The sequence below is a fragment of the Talpa occidentalis genome, unplaced genomic scaffold (genome assembly GCF_014898055.3).
Source record: "Talpa occidentalis isolate TD23 unplaced genomic scaffold, MPIMG_talOcc4v2.1 talOcc4.4, whole genome shotgun sequence".
In the NCBI taxonomy this organism is placed as follows: Eukaryota; Metazoa; Chordata; class Mammalia; order Eulipotyphla; family Talpidae; genus Talpa; species Talpa occidentalis.
Window position 1 is genome coordinate 143,908,423 of NW_023604295.1, and position 23,626 is coordinate 143,932,048.

The 23,626-nt window shown below is 49.2% G+C and overlaps 3 protein-coding genes and 1 pseudogene across 3 annotated transcripts in view; 2 read left to right on the forward strand and 2 right to left on the reverse strand.

Annotated features, from left to right (window-relative positions):
- The window catches only part of ENPP6 (ectonucleotide pyrophosphatase/phosphodiesterase 6), a 76,055-nt gene extending 73,820 nt beyond the window's left edge, over nt 1–2,235 (reverse strand). The window contains exon 1 of the mRNA XM_037526495.2: nt 1,883–2,235. Within this exon, the coding sequence (XP_037382392.1) occupies nt 1,883–2,123 (241 nt within the window). The 5' untranslated portion in view covers nt 2,124–2,235. The remainder of the gene's footprint in view (nt 1–1,882) is intronic.
- A 6,374-nt stretch (nt 2,236–8,609) lies between these two features.
- On the forward strand, nt 8,610–9,258 carry LOC119258265 (protein FAM204A-like; annotated as a pseudogene).
- A 3,454-nt stretch (nt 9,259–12,712) lies between these two features.
- Nucleotides 12,713–14,110, forward strand: LOC119258266 (tripartite motif-containing protein 60-like). The gene has a single exon (XM_037526704.1). It carries the CDS (start codon nt 12,713–12,715, stop codon nt 14,108–14,110), a length of 1,398 nt encoding a protein of 465 aa, XP_037382601.1.
- A 7,306-nt stretch (nt 14,111–21,416) lies between these two features.
- LOC119258267 (tripartite motif-containing protein 60-like) lies at nt 21,417–22,811 on the reverse strand. Its single transcript, XM_037526705.1, has one exon. It carries the CDS (start codon nt 22,809–22,811, stop codon nt 21,417–21,419), a length of 1,395 nt encoding a protein of 464 aa, XP_037382602.1.
- Nucleotides 22,812–23,626: the final 815 nt, after the last annotated feature.

Sequence of the window (23,626 nt, forward strand, 5' to 3'; positions counted from 1 at the left end):
CCTGGATATTGGGGGAGAGAGTGTAAATTTGGCTCTGAGTCAGTCCGCGGGCAGTGGAGAGGACACGAGCCGGCGACCCCCCTCCGAGCCCTCGTGCTCACTCTGTCGATACAAGACAGACCCCCCTCCAAAGACACCCGCCGAACGCGAGCTCTGCCGGCCGCATCCCCTGACGGCCGCTCTGCACACGGGGAAAGCAGCTGAAGTTCCAAACAGGCTTCCTGATCAAATCACAAGAAAATGACAGCACCTACGGAGGTCTCGCAGCTTCCCGGGCCGCTTGCTGCCTCAGAAGGGCGTCTCTGAGGCCCAGACAAGAGAAGCCACCGACAGCCTGGACAGAAGGTGTCCCTGTGACCGCAGCTTTGCACACATTCTCCCCGGTGCCAACACCAGGCGCGTGGGCTGAGCAACAAAAGGCCGTGTCATCGGCCGGGCGGCAACGGGGGGCTGGTGATGGTGCCTTTTGACTCGCTGGAGTCTGGCTGTCTAAGATGGGCTGTGTTCGCTTTCCACGCCGGCTGAGAACGGCACGTGGCAGCTGATGAATCAGGTCTCCCACCCCGGCTCTGAAAGGCGGTGAGGCTCCCGGACAGAGCCGAAGTCAGGCCGCGCACACAGTAAGATCTGTGTGGTCCAGCAGCTTGCAGCCGCTGCGCCACCGGGCACAAGCGTGCCAAGGGGGCTGGGGACCTTTGTTCCTCCGCTCTGGAGGAGACAGGCTGGCTGTGTGTCTGTTGGGAGAAATTTTAGAAAACAAGGAAACAAATTCCTTCCTTGTTTGCAGACTGATTTTTTTTTTCCCTCTCTGTCTTCATTTCTAATTCTCCAAAGTGTTCCCTTCCATTCTACAGCATCTACACAGTCCCCGTGCATGAAGACAGATGCCAACTCGAATGTTCAGGGGAGATCCAGAGTGAGACAAGGAGGGCTCGTCCCCTTCCTGTTAACACAGGCTACAGGCCCGCCCTGCGCCGGAGCACACAGCTCGGCTCTGCACAAACAGCAACAACAGCGCATTCTTCCAGCCTCCCTGGACAGCTGGCACATTCCTTCCGAGAGCCACTCGCTGGCCCTTGCAGAGGTTAACTGAAAAGCAATCTGGAAACTGGAGTCCTAGGGCGTGAGCAGGAAGGACCTTCTATTGCACCCATGGGATCAAGTTCAGGAAATCGCATTTGACACTCGGCAGCCCCAGGGGAAGGTCATCTTCAGGCAGCTTCCCCACGCCAGGCACTGACTGGGTTAGTTGGGCTTGTTTTGTTTTTATTTCCGTTTTGTTTCGTTTTTTTTTTTTTTTCTTCACAGACACTAGAAGTTAAAAATGGGACCTAATACAGCAATTTCTTTTCTTCTCCTGTCATTTTATCTGACCCAAAAAGGCAAAAGAAGGGACAAGTGGCATTGCTAGGTAACACTTAGAATGTGCCCTAAAAATTCCCCCAAGCCCTCCCAGCACCCCACGTGTGACTTCCAGCATCCAGCACATTGACAGAGAAACCAAAAGGCCTCCAGGACCACCAGCGAGTGCGGAGCAGGGGGCAGAAGGAATTTGGTACAAACACGTGAAGACCTGTTGAATTTTTTAAACTTGAACTTGGCTAGAAATGTAATCTGTAAAACAAAGGACCACTTTTAATGTCATTCATTCACACAGGTCTCTGTTCTGCACACTGCGAATCCAAAGCAGGTCCTCGGGGTAACTTTTGGGGAACAACACGACCTTGAAAAATCTCCCCAGACAAGAACACCGCCCGTCCCTCTTTGACGTCCCAAGGGACAAGGGGAAGCTGAACATTCCGATAAGAAGCCAATGCCGGAGCCAGCTGATCTCTGTGGGCTCCAGCCTCTCCTCCCACCCAGGAGGGGAGCTGGTACTCACCAGTCATCAGGGTGTAGTAGTTGGGGTAAGAGAGACTGGGGAAGTCTGGGGTCAGATAATCCACCTTTACTCCCCTGCTCACGATCTCTTTGAAGCCAGGCAAGGACTCGAGGGCCTCATCGCTGATGTAGTCTGAGCGAAAGCCGTCCAGCAGAAACACCAGGAGCTTCCGGCCGGCCCAGGCTGGCTGAGCCGGGCTGAGCACAAGGACCAGCAGGAGGGTCCCCAACGTCCCGCCCATGCTGCCAGATGCCAGAGCCCCGCTGGCACCACCGTCCCCTCGCAAAGACCTAGGATGGAGAATCTGTAGCTCTTCTCTGTTCTAGGGGCTGGACCTCGACTGCTGGCCTTCCTGAGCCAAGATCACTTTCAGAATTTAAAGGTACAGCACCCCCTTTGCAAAACCTCTATGCTCACTCTAATGGAAAGTCAAGAGACCAGATCCTTTGGAGAAGTTGGGTTCCCAGACAAGCCAGAATTAACACCAGGGGAGAGAGCACAACCTTATTATTTTGGGTGACTGTTCCAGAAATACAAGAACCCACAGAGAGGCGGAATTTTCAGAGATGACAGAAGTCAAGGCTGACGGTGCACTTGGCCTAACCACAGGGAGGGACCAAGGAAAGGGAGATCTCTTAATTTGCTGTTACCCCACTTCTTCACCGGATTTAAATGCTCACTGTCTTTTCACTGACAGGTCAGGTGAACCTCTAACTCGGTAGAGACAATACATCCAGATGGGTCTATTCAGGAACTTTCCAGCAGTGCTTCCATCCCCATGGTATTTATATATATTTATTTATTTAAAGATTTATTAAAGATTTATTTTTATTTATTCATACATACAAGAACTAGGATGTAGGCCAGGGGTAGGGGAGTGAGAGGATTCACCAGAGACAGAGTGAGGAGCAGAACAAGCAGATCTACTGAAATCCACTGCTGAGGGGAGCAGCGGGTGAGACAGGAGAGGTCTGCTGCACCCTGTGGGTCAGCTCTCTGGCTGGGATCAAACTAATGTTTCAGTGGCTGGTGATTGCTTGATAGCGCTTGCTGATACTCAACCCCTGCACCACCAGGGAGACCACCCTCCCCCCACCCATGGTATTTAAAAAGAAATTACCTGTCCATATCTCAGCAGCTAGTTTTTTGGTTTTTTCTTTTTAATGCCTCTATATGCAATGTTTCCTGTTTCATTTTTCAAGACTATCACCCAGGTCAACCCAGTTGATATTTATCGAATACTATGCCCTAGAACAGCAGACATTTTCTGTCTAAGTGTACTGGATAGGAGAGAATGACTGGAATATGGTAGCCAGAACCTGGGAATGCCTGGTAAAGAGAGCATCTTCCTGTCTAAGACGCCTCAGTAATTTCAGAATATTGAAATCTAACATATGTATTCTCTGACTATAATGGAACAGAGTGAAAAATCACTCTAAAAATCAACATGATATCTACAAGGAGAGGATGACATATCCTTTTAGTGTCACACTGGAACATTAGTTAAAAGATCCAAACAAGGACCTCCCTAATGGCCTAGGGGTTAAGTCTCAGTGCTATGATCACCATGGCCTGAGATCGATCCCCCGGCAGGGAGCTACCCATATGGCGCAGCAGACCTCTCCTGTCTCCTCACTACTCCCCTTAGCAGTGGATTTCAGCAGATCTGCCTGTTCTTCTCCCTACTCTGTCTCTGGTGAATCATCTTACCCCCTTACCTCTGGCTTACACCCCAGTTCTTCTTCACCAAAAAAAAAAAAAAAAGTTCAACCAAGGATCCTTTAATTACAGGTTAATGAAGCTTTGCTTAACTTTCTGTTGTCTATATATGAATAAAAAAATCAACTATAGTGAAAAATATGTCAGATAGTTAAAATTAAACTACACATTTCTAAATATCCATTGGTAAAAAAGGAAAAATTAGAAATTATTTTGAACAGGATGATAATAACCTATTGACATTAGTTGTATGCAATAGTGTTTAGAGGGAAATTGAAACTTTAAAAAATTACATTGTGAAAGAAGAAAGTTATAAAAATCAATTATGTAAGTTTCCAAATTAAGAAACAAAACAACTTACCAAGGTGTTTTGTACCAAGAAGAAAATGAAGATAACCCTTGTCTCCTGTTGCCATGGGGATGAGATTTTGCAGGAATGGATAATAAGGATGTGGAATAAAGTTGGATCAGGGAAAATTCATTGATATAAGCCCAGAAAGCAGACACGATGCATTCAGTGGTGTACTGTGAGTGTCGCGATGGCTCACTTTGCGTGTCAAGTTGACAGGGCTGATGGATCTTTCTCTCTCTCTCTCTCTCTCTCTCTCTCTCTCTCTCTCTCTCTCTCTCTCTCGTGTCTGTGTATGAAGAGACCCGCATACCTTGTAAAGAAGACCCACCCTCACTAGAATGGGTGAGCCTCACCCAACCCTTTGGGGACCTCAAGGAAGGAGAAGGCAAAATGACATCCTGGCTTCCCAGAAACCAAGAGTGGTAGATCAGACAAGAGCAGGTCCTCAGATGTGGTTCCAGAAAGTCTGTTTAAACAGCTTTGATTCATCTTGGAGGTACAACTGGTCTGCTCTTCTTCCCTCTCCTCCTTGAGTGTAATTTTTAAAAGATGGCTGGAGCTCCGGCAGCCATGTTGTGCCGGGATGACCTTGAAGAGAAAGCCCATGTACTGAAAAATGATGGGCAGTAAAAATGAAAGAACTGAGTCCTCTAACTACGGACACTCTGCCAGCCCACTGAGCACAGGGTCTCTTACTTGAGAGAGAAATGAACCTCTCTTATTTAAACTCTTACTGAGTTTTGTCTTAAATGGAGACAAACCCAGTTCGAATAAACGAAGTATGTTTCAAGGCTTAGAATCCAAAGTAGGAGTGCTTCTATGAAGGAATAAAATGATGGGATTGAACTGAAAGCTGTGACTGGCCATATCTGACCAAATATTTACCTAAGCACAGGGCAAAAAAAAAAAAAAAAAAAAGATGTGTGAGTGAGAATGATCACATGTTGACTATGTTAACACTCAGAAATACCTCGTGCAGACAACATCCCCTGATGAATGCTAAAATTAGCGAGAGAACTAGAAAGCAAGAACGTGTTCCAAAAAACCAAAAACCCAAAGGCTGGGGCGTGTCACAGGGGCATAAGAGCCAAACAGGAAGAGCTCCCAATGACCAAAGTCAAAACAATTTGAATCACAGAATAAACCCTGCAGTAATGACTATTAACCCAAAGAATAAGAGAAATATATGAGCCCAGACCGAGATAAATAAATAATGGAAGTAATGAATGAATAAGGGAGAAGTCACAAGTCTTCCTTACAAAATAATTCCAAGTAACATAGGTAGATACCCACACTCCAGGAGGTGAGGCTTAACCCCCACCTTCTCCCCACCCAAGGCAGGGAGACCTAGTGACTTTCTTCCAAAGAAGAGTAGGGAAAGCCAGATGTTTCTGTGACTCAGGTCCACCCACCTGCCTCACCAGTAGAGAATAGAATCTCGATACACTCATACCCATTTAAAGGATAATCCTCTGTGCGCCAGCAAGGTTTTCTTATATTTGCTTGGCAAGGAAATAGGTACATAGATAATAACTACAGCCGTGTTTGTCATGGCAAAAAGTCAGAAACAATCTAAGTATCCAATGTGACGATATTCATAGAACTGAACTGTTCAAAGAATGAACTAGACTTGAATGTCTAGTTCTTGGATGAATCTCAAGAATACTGTTGAGTGTGAAAAACAAGTTGCAGATGGAGACATATAGCATAAAATAGTAATGCAAAAACCATGCAGCACAATATATAATAATAGTGCAGACACATGGAAATGACAAACACCAAAAATCAAGACAGAGGTTGCCCAGAAAAGGAGAGGGAAGATGAAATCAGAGAGGGATCCACTGGGAGGTTGTAATGTCTTATTTATTGAAAACAAAGCAAAACACAAGCACCAAAAACCTGAAGTGCGTCTATTTGACAAAATGCTACCATGTCACACACTGTGGGTCATTGATATCATGCTCTGGAATTTTCTGTAAGCCAGAAACAGAAACATAATTTAAAAAGAAAAAATCCAGCAGGTCTTGGTGATGACTGGAAAATGTGGGTGGCAAGGGAGAGGGAAGGGCTTTGGAAGACTCCCAAGGCTCTACCCCAGCTGACAGAGTGGGGCCATTTGTCAAGACCCGCGCTGCAGAATTGCCATCTTTAAGCAATCACCTCATCACATAAATCAGAAAAGAAGACCCACATTACCCTAATTCAAACCATGATCCCAGGTAACAAAGGAACTTTATCTTCAAACTAGAAGGAGGGAAGTGATCTCAGCACTGACTCAAAGCCCCTTGTCCAAATGACCTAATGCTTTTCCTTTATGTCTTTGCTGAATAAATAGAAATCATCATGTACATGCAGAGGGAGGCAAAATGGATTATTTAATAATTACGCAACCGCTGAATGTAAAAGCTCACTCAAAAACAATAGAAACCATTCGGTGACCTTTTCTCCTAAGACAAATGGTTAGTCAAAGGGATATAGTTTAGTTTTTATTTAAAATATGATATATGGAAGGAACATGAAAATATCTTGACAACGAATCGCCACATCTTGGCTGCTTCCAGATGGGAGGAAATACTTGGAAAAAAAGAACTAGAAGCACAGCGTTCTAGAACTGTAAACAGGGAAGGGAGTGTGGAAATAATCCAATCTTGATTGCTTCCTTCGGGGGACCAGAAAGCTGAGTGTCAAAGGGGTGAAGGAAATTCCCTGAGGGAACACAGAGGTAAGTAATGACAGAGTCTAGGTGTCACCTCCCATGTGAATGCTTTTTAAGATTCCACTTAGATTCCAATCCAACTTTATTTATTCTGCCTCTCCTCTCACCCCACCTGCCTTTTGGCCCATAATATATTTATTAAATGTTTTATTACAACGACTGAATGAGTTTTCAGCCGTTCAGGTCTATAACCCCTCAGTTGAATTGAATTCCTCATTTGAAACTCTTCGAAGCAGCTATGTTTGGAAATTGAGCTGTTTTTCTGACTTTAAAGTTTATACACACACACACACATATGTGCATACACACATATACACACATACACACACACATAATGTACAGCCCAAGTTAATGGCCACTGCTTGCAACTGAGGGGTAATTTTAAAAATCATTTAAAAAAACCCTTAAAGAGCTGGAAGTGTAATTTCTAGGACCACAACAAACTAGATATCAAAATGGACCTGCCTGCTGAGAATAAGTAAGCTGCCAATGATTTCTTTGAACATCTGTAAATGCACTTCACAATGAGCAGAATTGTGGCCCCCAAACCAAGTGAACACAAGAAACCAGCGTGATCAGAGCACTGAGGTCAGTTCTCACCACTGGTGCGTTTGTGAAACTGCAGGGATTTGGAGATTGGCCTTTTGAAGCTTTACTCCAGGCCCCTGGAGTAAAAGACAAATCCTAGACCAGGTAGAGAGTCTAAGAGTCATGAAGATAGGAACCTAACAATTGTTAGAGAGAGAGAGAGAGAATCACCATGGCCATCACTGAGAAAAGAAGAAACGAAAATTGCTTTAAAATTGGGTGCCCAGTGGAGAAAGAGTCCATGAAAATTCTTAATCATAATCCAGCCCTAAGGTGATTTTGAGCCCCAATTTAAACTCTCATGTGGTCAAATAAGTCTGGAGAAGAATTCGGCTGTAAGTCCCCCCTGTTGAACATGCTCACTGGTACCTGGACTAAGCAAACGTTAATCCTCCCGAAGGTCATTCACCTGGCACTTGAGACTCGGGAAATTCCCACATATAAAATTGCAAGGACTAGGAGCCTAGATTAACACACACACATGCACACTCATAAAATCACTCACAACATAAGGAAACAAGGCTATTTGCTTACTGGCATCAGAAGCAACAAGCAGAAGAATCAGAAATTGGAATTATCAGTTATATTATATAAAATAAATATGATCAACCTGCTTAAGAAATAAAAGAAGGGGTGGAAATTAAGAGCAAGGAGTAACAAATAATTCAAAACAGAAGCAGATATGAAAACTAACCAAATAGAAACCTGAGAACTGAAAAGTGAAATAAATTCAACTTCAAACCTGGAGGAAGTTTTAATAAAGGATTAGTCAACAACAAATAAATACTGTATTCAATACTTGAATAATGTATTCAAGTTCTATGACTACAGAAAGACAATACGGAGGAATGGTTAGACTGGGCAAGACAGAGCAAACATTTAAATAGAATTCATAAAGTGGAGGAGAAAATGTGACAGGGTAATATTCGAAAAGAAAAGCATTTTGCCGAAGGGATAGAGATTAGCAGGCCTCTGATTCAAGAAGCCCTATCCAAATAGGATAAATAAGAAGCAAAATTCCAAGCTGAACCTGGAGGACAGTCTGCTAAACAGGGGTGGGGGGGAGTTGAAGTCATAAAAGAAGAGAAAATAATGGTGGTTTCCCATGGCTAGAGGGTAGGACGAAATAAGGATTTGCTGGTCAAAGAAAACAACAGATTGCTATTTATGCGGGGTGAATAATCGATCAAAAAATAATGATCAATTATGTGACATGATGATATATTAATTAACTTGATTGTGGTAATGATTGCTCGATGGTTGTGTATATCAGAGAAGCCCTAAAGTTGGCAGGGTGTTACTGTGGCTGCTGGGGGGTAAGCTCCAGACCAAGAAAATATGTAGAGTGATTGCTACCTCCTGGGCTAAATGAAAATGATGCTGAGTGGAATTCTAAAGATGAAATCACATCAGAGAACTTTGGGCTTAACTTACAGGAAGACAGAGAAGATGGAGCCATTGGAAAGGCAGACATCTCAGCTTTCCCTACAGGTGGCATTAAAAAAAGAACTGGAAAGAAATGTAAATGTTTTTGAAGAATATATCTCTGGAAGTCTCTTAATTGTGTGGAATAAATTTCAAGAATTGCATAAAAAACATTTTGAAGAAAACCTTAAGGTCATGATTCAGAGGGGAAAATGTTCTAGAAAAGGAAGTTGAAGAATGAAGAAGAATCTCATAGTCAGTCCTCAAGTGAAATCCAGTGGAAGGAGCTTTACTTGGTATTTTGGGATCACTGATATGTTTGATCCCCCTGTTAGAAAGAAGAAATTTGAGAAGATGTTCTTGGATGAGTGGGCATGGAGAAGCCTGAGGAGCTCAGCCATCTGTTAGCTATTGAAGAACCTGGTGTAAAGATCACCTAAGTGCTAGCACCCAACAATGTTAAAAGCCAAAATAGATGCGGAAGTGTCACAGGTTGCTAGAAAAAAGACGAAATTTGCTCGCGGGTGTGAAGCAAAGAAGAGTTGGGATGGCAAAAGCAACATGGAAGTCACATGATTTGCCAGAGTTCAAGACTTTCGAGAACTCTCGAGAGTTGAGTCCTTACTTGATTTTTCACTTGAATCTTCAATTGCTCAATTTATTGAAAAGATGTTCCTGCTTATGTTAAATATTAAATACATCAGGAAATTGCTGGAAGTCGAAAACATAAGCATAAAATGTCAGAGTCGACTATAAAATCTTTTCAGCTCTTTCCTATAGTGCCCATCCTATTAAAGTGACTAGAATGAAGCATTCTGTAATATTTACCAGAAATCTAAGCAGACAACTAGAAAAAAAGTATTTATCTATTTACATAAATAAATGTAAAATCAGTATAAAATCAATTTTGCTTTTCATCCATGTGGTATAATAGTCAATGATTTCCTTGTACTTTCTTATCTGTACTCAGTATGACTTATTTTGGAATTGTGTTTTTACATTGGCATTTGTTTATATTGAGATAAGTGTGAGAAAGTCTCAATTGATATTGTCTGCAAATTACTTCAATCATCTTAATATTATAATAGTAAGTATTGGTTTTTTGTAGGAGACAGTAGAGATGATATCTCAGTCACAAAGTAAGACAGTTGATTAACTTTTGCATATCTTCAGATACTACAATCAAAACACAATGTATTATCTGGAGGATTATTTAAATTAACTCTGCCTGGTTATGCCTTCCTAAATATCTCTCTCAGCCATGTCATTTTTTACATTATTATATTATGGGTATAATTTAAAAAATATAACTTTGAGTCTCCTAAAATAATCACATCATGCCCTTAAATAGATACATTTCTAATTATACCTCAATAAAGTTGAGGGAAAAAAGGAATACTCAGCTAAAAAGATAATAGTAAAACTGCAGAACTCCAAAGACAAAAATAAAAATATTCAAAAGCAGACGCAGAGTAAAAGATTACCCAACAAGAGCCAAAGAGTCAGGTTACTCCTCCACAGCTAGAGTGGAAGACAGAAGTCAATAGATCAACATCTTCAGGTGTTGATGATTAACCTAGAATCAGAGGCAAGAATTTTCAAGAATGAGTGTAAAATAAAAGTATTTTCAAAGTTTACCCCATGGGTCCTCACCAAAGGAGATTCTAAAGGATGTGCCTTAGACACAAGCAAGTCAGCAGAGCCCGAAAGTCTAAGATGCAAGAAATATCAGGGAAAAATAAAATGGTGAGCGTGGGCTAAGTCCCAAGAGATGCTGGCTAGAGACCATAAAGCTGATAACAGGTTCTCGCATGGTCAACAAAGGAAATACACCCCAGCAATTCCTTATAAACCGAACAAGAGCTAAAGCCATCGTTGGCTTTCTTTTTAAATGACTGCTTCATATTCAAATTTAAAAGTGTGCATTTAAAATATACGACTGTAAAATGAGCAGAGGGTCGGAAATGTGAGAAAACAATAGCCAACCCAAAATATCACAAAAAGAAGAGAAAAACCTAGAAAAGTTGCATAATAGGAAAATGAAAAAAGGATAAGAAAAAAAACAGATGCAGGGATATTGTCATTTGCAACCTATGATTGCACTGAAGTCTCCTGTTTAAAGACTAAGATTCTCTCATTGGATTTTGAAGACTCAACCATATGCCATTTATAAGATTATTTAAAATGTGAGGCTACAGTAATGATGAAAATGAAAAGGTAAGAAAAGCCGTAAAGTGTGGGTTCTAAACAAGAGTAGGAAGATGTGGAGATGTTAATAGCAGCCAAAACAAAATATAAGAAAACAATGAGAGTTAGAGAGGCTGCATAGTGAAAAGTTTCAGTTTACCAGAAAAATGGATTAATTCTAATCTTCTAATAACTTGCAATATATTCTCCAGATAAATGAAGCAAAATTAAAGAACTGGCAGAAACTGAAAAATCTACCTCCACGGAAGGAGATTCCGAAACATCTTTCCATGTCGTGTTAATCATTCAAGATCCCCAAAGACGAGTGTCCATCCCAAAAGCATAATAGAAAGGGATGATCTCACAGGCAGGTAAAGACCATTGTTCCAGATGCAAAGATTCCACCTTCTTCCCACCACACAGGGCACACCTATGCAAATGCGCCATGAGAGCCCCCAACAAACTTGGGCCCCACACAGCCCCTACCCCAGGCCACCATCTAAAATTTGAATCGTTGATGAGCTTAAGGAGCGCAGGACTAGGAAAGGTGGGCGGGGGACTAGGAGATAAACGCCCACACCTGCAGGAATGTGCATCAGAGAGGATGATGGGTAGTGTCCTCGCAGCAATCATTTCCCAGGAAACTGATGGGATTTGGAATCTAACCAATGAGAGAGTGGAAAGGACACGCCCAACAGCATGTATAAAATGCGCCCTCCTCACACTGCCCTGAACAGTCCCTGGAGAGCAGACTTCCCTGGTCCCAAGTTCTCAAGGAGGCCCCAGAACCCAACCTTGAGAATTGGGCAGTGTCCCCTTCACAAAGCCTGGCCCCGAGCAGAGTATCGTGGGTGCATCACCCAGCAAACAGGTGACTGGGTGAGCACGCTGGCCCCTACGGGAACTGGGTTACCTGGCAGGGTTCCCAATTGTAAGGTGAGGCAGCAGTGGGGAACTGGCCGCCTTGCATGGTCTGGGGGATTTCAGAGGTGACAAGTGTGGCCCTTGGAGCCATCAGCGATAACCTGGTGGGCAGAGTAAACGGTACGGGGGGTTCTGACAAGGAGGCGGTTGGGGGAATTAGCTACAAGCTGTGCATGTAAGAAGTATTTTTTAAACGAAGCTGTCTAACACCGTTATTGCTACTTGAAACAATAAACAGCCTTTTTAGGTTATCATCAGATACCTGCCTTCCCGGGTGGCTACCATGTTACTATCCCTTGTTTGCACTGTTCAGCTGCCGGCACCCAGTGTGCACGCCCAGCGAGTCAGGCCCGTGCTTCCTGCCCCTCGACCTTGGCAGGCAAATCCTGAGGGGTGTGGATACCATGCAATGTGTCTTTCCCAGGGGAGCCTTGAGATGCTGAGCCTTTGAGTTCATCTGCCTCCAGCCCCGCGGTTACCTTTCTGGGGAGACTTGTGTATTTGCAGGTAAACAGAACCCTGGAAAAGTATGGTCAGGGGCATCCATTATCTTCTTCCTAATGTGACTGTTCCTCACCCGCTCTCCTTGTTTTCTTGCAGGAACTTGAGGCATCTTCCATCCACTTGTCTGCCGGCTGCATTTTCCATCTGTTTCCCTACTCTGTATAAATCACTCACACTTGTGTTGGACTTTTTCCTAAGAAGAGGACCACATAGAAGCTTCCGTCAGGCCACTGAGTGAGGCCACAAGCAGAGGGTGTTGGGCCTGCAGCTCCAGCAGCTGCTGCTGCAGAGTCATGGAAGGAACAGAGGCAGCTTGAGTGGCCGCAATCCCTGCTGTGCCTGGACCCTCCTGGGAGCTTGTGAGCAGCAGAGGGAAGGCTGCCAGTCCTTGCCTCAGACAGAAGCCCCCAGCACCATGGCCCTGGCCGCCTCCCTGGCTGAGCTGCAGGCAGAGGCCAGCTGCCCCGTGTGCCTGGACCCCCTGCGAGACCCGGTCACCCTCGACTGCGGCCACAACTGCTGTGGGCCCTGCCTCCGCCAGCGCTGGCAAGGCCTCCAGGACGTCCTCCCCTGCCCCGTCTGCCAGCACCACTGCCCCTCCAGGGATGTCCACAGGAACCCCCAGCTGTGTGCCCTGACGGACCTCCTGAAGCAGCTGCCCTCCTCCAGCAGCCAGGGCAGGAGGCAGGAGGAGGAGGCCCTGTGTGTCCAGCACCACCAGGCCCTGGCCCTGTTCTGTGAGGAGGACCTGGAGCTGCTGTGTGCCCAGTGCGGGGCCTCCTCCCTCCACCAGGGCCACCTCCTCACACCCCTGGAGCAAGCTGCTGCTCAGCACAGGGAGAAGCTCAAGAGCTCCCTGGAGCCCCTCAGGAAGCAGGTGGAAGATGCTGAAAGGGGCTTAGCCACGCAGGTCTCCAAAATGCATGAACTGAGAGAGAAGGTGGAAGCTCGAAGGAGTGAGCTGTACACTGAATTTGCACAATTTAAGCACTTCCTAGAAAAGGGGCAGTATGTCATCGATAATCGGGTACTGTGGGAAATGTCAGGTGTTTACCAAAGAGTCACTGAAAGCAGAAACCAGATATCAGACTACGGCGCCACACTCAAGAGTCTGCTTCGTGAAATCAGCACCCAGTGTGTGCAGACAGACCTGGGGTTACTGAGGGGGCTCAGAAGCAGCCACCTCCAGTGGAGCAGGTACGCTACTTTAGAGGCACCAGCAGCCTATTCGTGGAAATCACTTAAAGAGAGGTTCAGTCTCGCCCCGCATTCCTGTAGCCTGAAAACCATCCTGGACAAGTTTCAGGTGGATTTGACTCTAGACCCCGAGACTGCGCACCACAACCTCATTATCTCACAAGACAGGAAATCCGCCACCTTTACCTACGAAAGGGTGGCACCGATCGACGTTGCTCATCCCAAGGCGTTTACCTCCCACGAGGCTGTCCTGAGCGCTCAGGGGTTCGAGGCCGGCAGGCACTTTTGGCAGATGGACATCCGAGGCGCGGGTGTGTGGTCCCTGGGTGTGTGCAAGGAATCTTTCCTCACAAATGCCCTCACACCACCATCCCCCAGCAATGGCTGCTGGCAATTTCTGCAGTCCACTGGGACAAACATTGACCCCTACACAGTATGCATTCGAGTTGGCGTTTTCCTGGACTATGAGCTGGGAGAGATTTCCTTTTACAACTTGAGTATCAGATCCCATCTGTGTACGCTGAGGGACACGTTCACAGACAGGCTCATCCCCTATTTCTCTGTTGGAGCCTCTCCTTTATCATTTTCCATGACTCTAGTCACAGATGAGAGCTGAACCCCTGTAAACATGTCTGTGTTCGGGTTCTTCCTCTGTGCATGGAATGTTCTGTAAATAAAGTGTCTGATTCCATTCTTGGTGTCTGAGTGCTCGTGTCTTCCCCGCTCCCCCAAGGCCTCACCCTCTGCCCCCATCTGGACAAACTGTCAGGAAACCTGATGCTCCTTAGGCTTAGGGGTTCTTTTCTATGAAGTCCTCCACCCCCCAGAACTCCCTACCCCATAAACCTTGTGTGACCTTCTCCATTCTGGCCCAACACATCCCTTCCCTCCACCCCCAAAAAAGCCCCACAGTGAGGAATAAACCTCTCCCTTCCTGGTGTGTCTGTGGCCTCAGCAGCCCTGACACCAGAACTATTGACTGGGGTGCATGTTCCCTGTGTGGGGTGAACATAACAGTAACCAGAATATGAATCATCTCAGATGAACTCGGGGATGCTAATATCCCAGGAAGCACCTTTTTCCCACCCCAAATACTCTTAGAAAATTTTCACTTGTCTTCAGAATTTATAACCTTGTATTTCTCGATGCCATTCTCTTGAGGAAGACATAAGAATCAATTACAAATTCCCTGCAATTTTAATAGTTACAAAAAATAAAATTAGAACACCCCATTAAAAAAAATTATCAGATATTTTCCATATTTCTTCACATTCCCATGGAAGTGAACATTGAAAACCAATTGAATAGACTGGTTTACATAGGCAAATAATAAAAATAAATACAGCAAGGGTCCAGCAATAGAGCAGCAGAGTTAAGAAGCTGGGCTCACCTCCTCTGTATGTCGCAACTACACCACAGAACAAGCCAAAATCGACCAAGGAAGAGACAATCGCAGCTCACACTCGGAGCAACAGCTCAGCAGAAAGGGGTAGGAAACACCAGTGAGACAGGGGCAGGTGCTGTGTGAAACCCTGTGGAGCTGCTGACTCAGGGGACTCACCAACTTGGAAATCTTGAGACCAGGCACCCTGGACAGGCTGGGCTCACCGTGGGGAGCTACAGGAGGCGGCATCCCCACCGAGGGGCACTGGCTTGTGCCTGAGACTCTCAATATAGAGCAGCTGGAGCCAATCACTGGGGACAAGGGTGAGACCGGCCAGATGACCTTGGTCTCCTCACAGAAGAGGCTGTCACTCGAAGCCAAGGCTGGGATATTCAAAACAACTGCAACCCTCCACATCAGGACTCAAACTAAGACAGCAAATGAACACTAACAGAAGCCAGAGCTTAAGCTAAGCGCCTGTTAAAAATAGGAGCGAACACCCCAAGGTCAGGCTATGTGCTGGGGAAGAAGGAGAGAACAATGCCCGGCCTGGGGCCCTGTATCAGCTACAATCCAGCCTGGCTACATCTAGCTCAAAAACGGCCAAGAGGTAGAAGCTGACACAATAGACAATGGAGGGGGTGGAGCCGGGGGTCCTGGCTGAATCTCCGAGGAAAGCTGAGGTCGGGTCCGGGCAATGCCAGGGCCCTGAGCAGCTGTGGGTGATATGCTTCGGGGTCACATTCCCTTCCATGTCGGGGTCCAGAGAGGATTCACTGGTCACATTCACGGGTCGGCCATGTGGGAACTGAGCGCCCAGGGTGGTGGTCTCCGTGGGGTACAAGCAGACATGTCAGCACCTCTGACCCCTTTGTGGTTCAAGGTTCAGTTTTACTTTGGGGACTCTGAGGCCCTCACATGCTGAAGGCCTTGCGGGTCGTCACCAGGAGGCAGCGTCTGAGAAGAAGTTGCTCTGGGCAGTTTCCACCCTTGTCAGAGTCACCCGAGGAGCTCTGACAAAGTGAAAACACACAGGCCCCTCATGGCCACCTCAGAGGCGCTGTGTGGGGCGGTCAGATAGGAGCACAGTGGACCCCCGAACCACACAGGTGTGAACTGAGAGGCCCCTTCAACAGGGATTTTTTCAATGATACAGGTCCTCATTCTCAAATGAACCCACAAAGTCCATACCTGAGTCCCATGTTGCTCCCAGCCTCCCGCCGGTCTCCACAGTGACTTCATGGTCTTCCCCGACAGTCAAACACCTGCTACCTGGGCCTCAGGCCCACACCCTCGATGAAAATTCTCATGTCCCTGACCTGACGAGCCACCTGGGCGGCCACCTGGGTGTCTTGGGACTCGCCGGGACTGTGGCCAGCGCAGGACCCACACTCGGCGTCCGTGGAGAGACACTAGTCTGCCCCTCCACAACCTGCTCCCACCCACCCTTCCCTCTGGAAATCAAACATCCTGGGGGGCTGGCCCCCTGAGCTGCCCCCAGACCACAGGGGTTGTTGCTAAAGCTCTGGAGACCCCGGGGTCAGGGCAATGCCTGTGTCTGTCTGGTGTGTGTTGGGATTTACATGGAAATGTGTTCCAGGTGGGCGCTAGAAACTAGATGCTGAAGTGGGTGGGTTTAACCTAAAATTCTGCCCAGCCATGGTTCTTAGAGATGGGTTCACCATTTCCTCAGCTGAAAACTGGCGTCCATCTGGGAATGAAATGTTTGGAAGGTAATTCATTGCTCTACAATAATTCTGAAATATCTGAAAAAAAATAGCCTGAAGAAATGAAGATTTGGGGTTGCATTTTGGTGATTTTATTTTTTTAATCTCCACAAGTGCCCCTGGGGCCTCGGTCCTCACAGCACAGACCAGCGCAGACACCCGCTCTGCTGCCCCCTTGTGGCCTCCGTGGGACCCTCGCTGCAGCTCTGGGGTGTCTCACCGACCCTCTGCTGTCCAAGGCGAGGGATGACACAGAACAGCCCCCTCACGGTTGTCGTTTGCAATTATTCCCTCCCGTGATTTATCTTATTTCATTCCTATAAATGAATTAAGCTCAATTAGTATTTAATGTCCAATCCTCTGCTTTAGGTCCTCCAGTCCTGGCTCCGTCCCTGTTAAGCCAGGAATGTGGAGACGCAGGAGACTGACTAGCTCCCTCGGGCCAGGTCTCACCCCTGCGTCCGGACTCCTCCCCTGCACCAGGACGCCTGAGCCAGCGCGACACAAACTCGGCTTTGGAAATGCTCAGATCGCTCGTGGAGACGGGCAGGGGAGAGCAGTCTTCTCCCGGCTGTGAGAAGCAGAGAAGCTGCAGCTCTTAGAAAAGGGCAGGCATGCGGGTAGCTCGGGGGTGGGGCACCTTTAATGTTATCCTCAGGACCCCACGCCAGGTGCCCTGTACCTGGAACGCACAGGTGTAGACAAGAAATCAATGACTTACAAGACAATCAAACCACAGAGCAGATCCTAAATCACAGAGAGGATGCAAGTTCCCTCAGTTCCTTCCTCTCTCTTCGGGGGACACGCCTCCCCCTACTCCCTGGCAGGTATCCTCATCTCAGGTGACTCACCTTCTTAGGCCATTTATACCAAGAGCATAAATGGCCAACACATGGGGGTAAGTCTCAGCCCTATCACTGTGACTACCTGAGTTCCATCCCTGGCCAGGGAGCAACCCACATGGCACAGCAGACCTCCCCTGTCTCCCCGCTGTTCCCCTCAGCAGTGTGTTTCAGTCAGTCTGTCTGTTCTGCTCCCCACTCTGTCTCTGGTAAATCCTCTCACCCCACACACGCCTCTGGCCTACACCCTGGTTCTTATACGCAAAAATGAATATTAAAAAAATAAATAAATAGCCAATGCCACACCTGGAGCAGGTAAAAGTGCACTTTTGTGAGAGCTGGCCGGGAAGGAGGGATAAGAATTGGGGTCCCCCTACCACCTGTGAGCAGCCCGGGTCTCCCTGTAAAAAGATGCGTTTGGGTCAGGCCCACGTGAACTTCCCCAGACACAGAGGGTATTTGTCAGGGCTACAGAGCGTATTTGCCAATCTCGCAGGCCGGGTGCAGATTCTACCCAGGGCAAAGCACCCAGAGGCATAGCCTCAGTGGGGCAGGGATCCCCACAAAGTTGGTGGGCCTCCACTGCCGCCCGAGGGGCCACCTGCATGGGGCCTGCCAGAGCAGCCCAGCCTGGGGACTGAGTCGCTGTAGCTCATTCCAGACACTACCTCCCAGAAGAAACGGCCTCGTCAATCAGCACGGGGCGGTGACTGGGGTCTTGGGGGAAGAAATAGTGGCACGCTCCCTGCAGGGGTGACGCTCGGGTTTCTCAGAGACCTAGTAAGGAGGCCAGCAGTGAGGTGTCTGGGAGCAGTGACCACGAGCCACAGCCCCTGGACCTCAGCCTCGCCTCCCTGCTGGCCCTGAGGGCACGTCTGCTCACACTTGCCCTCAGGCCTGCAGGTGTGACCTTGTGAGCGGTGCTTTTGCCCTGCAGAAGCCCAGAGGAGGCGCTGCCTGGAGGGGTGGCTGGGGGTGGTTTGCAACCACCTCCTGGTTTCCCCCCTTTCCTCTCCAGCCTTCAGGGTTGCACCCCCGACCAGCTAAAGGTCTGACAAGGCTTCTGCAGAAGCCCTGGGGCTGCATGGACACCTCATGGGGCAGGTGGAGCTGCTGACGCCAAATGCTCAGACTGCGGGGCTCAGAGGCTGGGGTCAGCAGGACAGAGTGTTGAGACACAGCCCTGCCCTTCTGCAGGAGAGGACGCGTGCTCACCCTCGGGCCCTGCCAGGCCGGGTCAGGGAGAAGGGCACGGCCGTCTCTTCCCCCAGGTCCCTGTTCCTCCCTCTGCGTCTCCCTCCGTCTGAGTCTGCCCGGCCGTGGACCAGTCTCTCTGAACACGAGAGGACGCGCAAGGCCTGCGTGTTCACGGTTCCGAGTGGAGCATTTTGGGCCGCACTTCCTGTTTCGGCTGCTGTGACCACGAATCTGTGCCTGAACACAAATGTGCTGTCTCTCACCGCTGGAGGCCGGAGCTCCAGGACGGGCCCTGGGGCTGACAGGGAGGCGAGGGCCGCGGTCATTCCAGGACTCACAGGGAGATTCCCCTTCTTCCTCGAGGCTCCCCCAGCCCTGGCCTCGACGCCCGCCTCTGTTCCAGCACCCCAAGCCAGCAAGCTCAGGCCCCCCCACCCCAAGTCCCGCCGACCTGCCCTTCCATGTGTTGGGACCCCGGGGTGCTGCGGGAGGCGCCCAGATCACCCAGGGAAGCTCGTGGCAGCGTCCCTGCCTCCTGGTTCGTCAACTCCCTTTTATCATGGAGCCAGGGGTTAGGATGTGGCCATCTTGGGGGGATACCTACCATGGGCCCCCCGTTTGTCAGGAACAGTGTCTACAACTGGCCTTTTGCAGCTGAGGATGAGAAGGCGCTTGGTTTCGCCTAGAGGAGAGTGAGCTGAGGCCGTGGCTGGACTCCCTCGCGGCTTCTTCTTTCCCACCTTCGAGGCCTCTGCGCCTTGTTCGTCACCCAGCCTCGAGCTTCCCGCCCCGCAGGCACCCACCCCTTCGTGGGCCCATTTGAGGATGTCGGATGAGTGCCCGCAAGAATCCTTTGGGGTTGGTTTCTCATTCCAGAATTTGTGATGAGGAGGTACATCCTCTGTGCTACCAAAAATCATGGGCTTTAATGATATTTCCATTTTCAACGATTCTTTACATGTTCCCCACAAAAATGTGAGGTTTCTCAGTGGGATTCCAGACACCCCTGTGCCTGCAGCAAGTATCACAGAGACTTGGGTGGGGAGGGAGCCCTTGCTCGCTGCTGGTGGGGCTGGAAGGCAGCTCGGGGGTTCCTGACAAGCTGGAAACGGAACCCCCCCCCGGGGCACGGGCCGAACCCACCGGGCCTTTGTCTAAAGACACGTTCACGAAAGCCAGACTTGGATCGATCTAAATATACAAGCGGACGGCGGGGTACGGAACCCTGGGGTTCCCAGCTCCTGGAGAAGACAGAACGCTGCCTTTTGCAGCAACCTGGACGGAGCAGGGGATGCCAAGTGGAGTAAGTCGGGAGTGAAAACAGCGGCGGAGGGGTGCACGCGTGGCAGCCCAAACAAACTGGGGAATGCCACAAACAGCCCTTCAGCTGTCAGCCCCGGGAAGCCATGGGGCATTGAGCCAGGCCCTCGGTGGGAGCTGCGGGAAGCAGGACCGCACGTCCAGGGCTGACGCTGTCCTCTGGAAACCACACGGCTTTGTACACAAACAATCAGGACATTCTGATTTCGAAAAACGGTCAAGGTTTAATATTCTCAGTGACCCCGGCTCCCTTGCAGGCGCCAGAAATGAAAATCAAAATCACCGGCCACTGGAGGGCGAGAGCCCGTGGAAGGCCGAGCGCGTGGGGTGCCGCAGACAGATGGTCACAGACACCGTGGAAGGACGGGGCCGGGGTGACGAGAGGCCACAGTGAAGGTGACAAGGTGCGTCCTCCGCACCACACCTCAGAGGCAAATCTCGCCGTGACCTCCTCCAGCACCCACACTCGCATTCAAAGCCGGGGCCACCCCCAGAGCGGCACTTCCCAAGGAACAGCATCTCCCAAGCGGGTGCCCCAAGCGCCAGCATCACCTGCAACCATTTAAAGCAATATCTAAAAATTATGTCACCCAGACCAGGCTATGTTCCAGCTTTACCGTCCTGAAGTTCCTTCTGGGTCTTTCTGGGAAACTCTAGTCCTATAATGATATGAGTGGAGAAAGTTTTACCTCTCATGTATTTCACTCTGTGAACCTGCTGCGTCCTTTGCTTTCACCCACTTAACTCTACGTTCGACGTTTGAATGTGCGAGCGCTTTCTCCTGCAGTTTATAAACATTGACTTCTGCCTGGGCAAAAACAAGACAGGGAAATAATTTTGGGGAGAAATTTTTGATAAACCAGGAATGTAATATTTTCATTGTTTATTATTAAAATTGCAAGGAATTTGTGATGGAGTTCCATCCCTAGCAAGAGAAATGTGCACCAACAACACAATAGTACAGATAATTTTTGAACACAATTGAAAACTGTCTGTCTTATGGTATTTGGAAAATAAAAATGCCATGTCTCCTGTGATCAGAATATCCCCAGAATGAGGGGGACCGCTGAGAGGACACATATTCTAGGTCAAGGTTGCCCCCCACAGGGAACATACACCTGCTCAACCTTGGTCCCGCTGTCAGGGCTGCAGATACACCAGGAGGGGAGAGGTTTATTCCTCACTGTGGGGCTCTGCTGGGCCAGAATGGAGGTCACACCAGGCATACGCGGTGGGGAGTTCTGGGCGGGTGAATCTCACAGAAAGAACCCCTAAGCCAGTGAAGGAACAACAGGTTTCCTGACAGTTTGCCCAGATGGGGGCAGAGGGTGAGGCCTTGGGGGAGCGGGGAAAACACGAGCACTCAGACACCAAGAATGGAATCAGACTCTTTATTTACAGAACATTCCATGCACAGAGGAAGGACCCGAACACAGACATGTTTACAGGGGTTCAGCTCTCATCTGTGACTAGAGTCATGGAAAATGATAAAGGAGAGGCTCCAACAGAGAAATAGGGCATGAGCCTGTCTGTGAACGTGTCCGTCAGCGTACACAGATGGGATCTGTTATTCAAGTTGTAAAAGGAAATCTCTCCCAACTCGTAGTCCAGGAAAACGCCAACTCGAATGCATAGTGTGTAGGGGTCAATGTTTGTCCCGGTGGACCGCTGAAACTGCCAGCAGCCATTGCTGGGGGAAGGTGCCAGGGCATCCCTGGGGAAAGATTCCTTGCACACACCCAGGGACCACACACCCGCGCCTCTGATGTCCACCTGCCAAAAGTGCCTGCCGGCCTCGAACCCCTGGGCGCTCAGGACAGCCTCGTGGGAGGTAAACGCCCTGGGATGAGCAACGTCGTTCGGTGCCACCCTTTCGTGGGTAAAGATGGCGGATTTCCTGTCTTGTGAGATAATGAGGTTGTGGTGCGCGGTCTCGGGGTCTAGAGTCAAATCCACCTGAAACTTGTGGATGACATTTTGCAGGCTAATGTAATGTGGCGGGAGACTGCACACCACCTCCTCCAACTTGTATGAATAGGCTGCTGGGGCCTCTAAATGAGCATACTTGCTCCACTGGAGGTGGCTGCTTCTGAGCCCCCTCAGTAACCCCAGGTCTGTCTGCACACACTGGGTGCTGATTTCACGAAGCAGACTCTTGAGTGTGGCGCCATAGTCTGACATCTGGTTTCTACTTGCAGTGACTCTTTCAGAAATACCTGACATTTCCCTCAGTACCTCAGAATCAAGGCTAACATGATCCCTTTGCAGGAAGCGCTTGAAATGTGCAAATTCAGAGTACAGCTCACTCTTTCCAGCTTCCACCTTCTCTCTCAGTTCATGCATTTTGGAGACCTGCGTGGCTAAGCCCCTCTCAGCATCTTCCACCTGCTTCCTGAGGGGCTCCAGGGAGCTCTTGAGCTTCTCCCTGTGCTGAGCAGCAGCTTGCTCCAGGGGTGTGAGGAGGTGGCCCTGGTGGGGGGAGGAGGCCTCACACTGGGCACACAGCAGCTCCAGGTCCTCCTCACAGAACAGGGCCAGGGCCTGGTGGTGCTGGCCACAGAGGGCCTCTTCCTCCTGCCTCTTCCTCTTGTTCCTGGCGGGGGGCAGCTGCCTCAGGAGGTCCGTCAGGGCACACAGCTGGGAGTTCTTGTGGGCATCCCTGGAGGGGCAGTGGTGCTGGCAGACGGGGCAGGGGAGGACGTCCTGGAGGCCTTGCCAGCGCTGGTGGAGGCAGGACCCACAGCAGTTGTGGCCGCAGTCCAGGGTCACCGGGTCTCGCAGGGGGTCCAGGCACACGGGGCAGCTGGCCTCTGCCTGCAGCTCAGCCAGGGAGGCGGCCAGGTCCATGGTGCTGTCTGTCTGAGGAGCCGCCTGAGGAAGGCCCGGCTCTGCAGGAGCGGGAGGCGAAGACTGGCAGCCTTCCCTCGGCTGCTCACAAGCTCCCAGGAGGGTCCAGGCACTGCAGGGAGTGTGGGCCACTCAAGCTGCAGTCGCAGAGTCACAGGATATACAGGCCAAACAACCTCAGCTTGGTGTTATTGCACCTCGGGTGCTGGGGGTCCCTCTTCCAGAGACAGGCAGGTCCCTGGGGTTTGGGACAGAAGGCACAGGAGGTCTGTCTGCAAGGACTGTTCTGTGCAGAATGTGAGGGGCTCAGCTTTATATACCCTGTAGGGTGTGTCTTTCCCCAACCTCCTCCCCCATTGGCTAGAATCCAAATCCCATCAGTTTCCCGGGGAATTTTTGGCCGCAGGGCACTACCCATCATCCTCTCTGATGCATCTTCCTGCAGGGTGTGGTCACTCTCTCCTGTCCCCCGCCCCGCCCCCTTCTCACCCTGCACTGGGTCTCCTCTCTCTGTGCTCAGCAGTGATCTGGTTTCTGGCCACTGGGTAGTGAAATGGCCTCGTGTTCATCACGATGAAATGGCAGGACAGCCCTGACCTGAAGCTGTTGTTTTAATACCGTCTGACCCTTCAAGCAGGGGTGTCCAGAATCTGTGTGTCACTTCCCACATGGTCGGCCCATGAATGTGACCAGTGAATCCTCTCTGGACCCTGACATGGAAGGGGGTGCGGCACTGAAGCTTGTCACCCACAGCTGGTCAGGACCGGCATTGCTCTGACCCGACCTCTTTAGAGATTCAGTCAGGACCTGGGCAC

Coding starts and splice junctions, on each gene's coding strand:
- LOC119258266 (XM_037526704.1), top strand. CDS start 12,713: ATGGCCCTGGCCGCCTCCCTGGCTGAGCTGCAGGCAGAGGCCAGCTGC.
- LOC119258267 (XM_037526705.1), bottom strand. CDS start 22,811: ATGGACCTGGCCGCCTCCCTGGCTGAGCTGCAGGCAGAGGCCAGCTGC.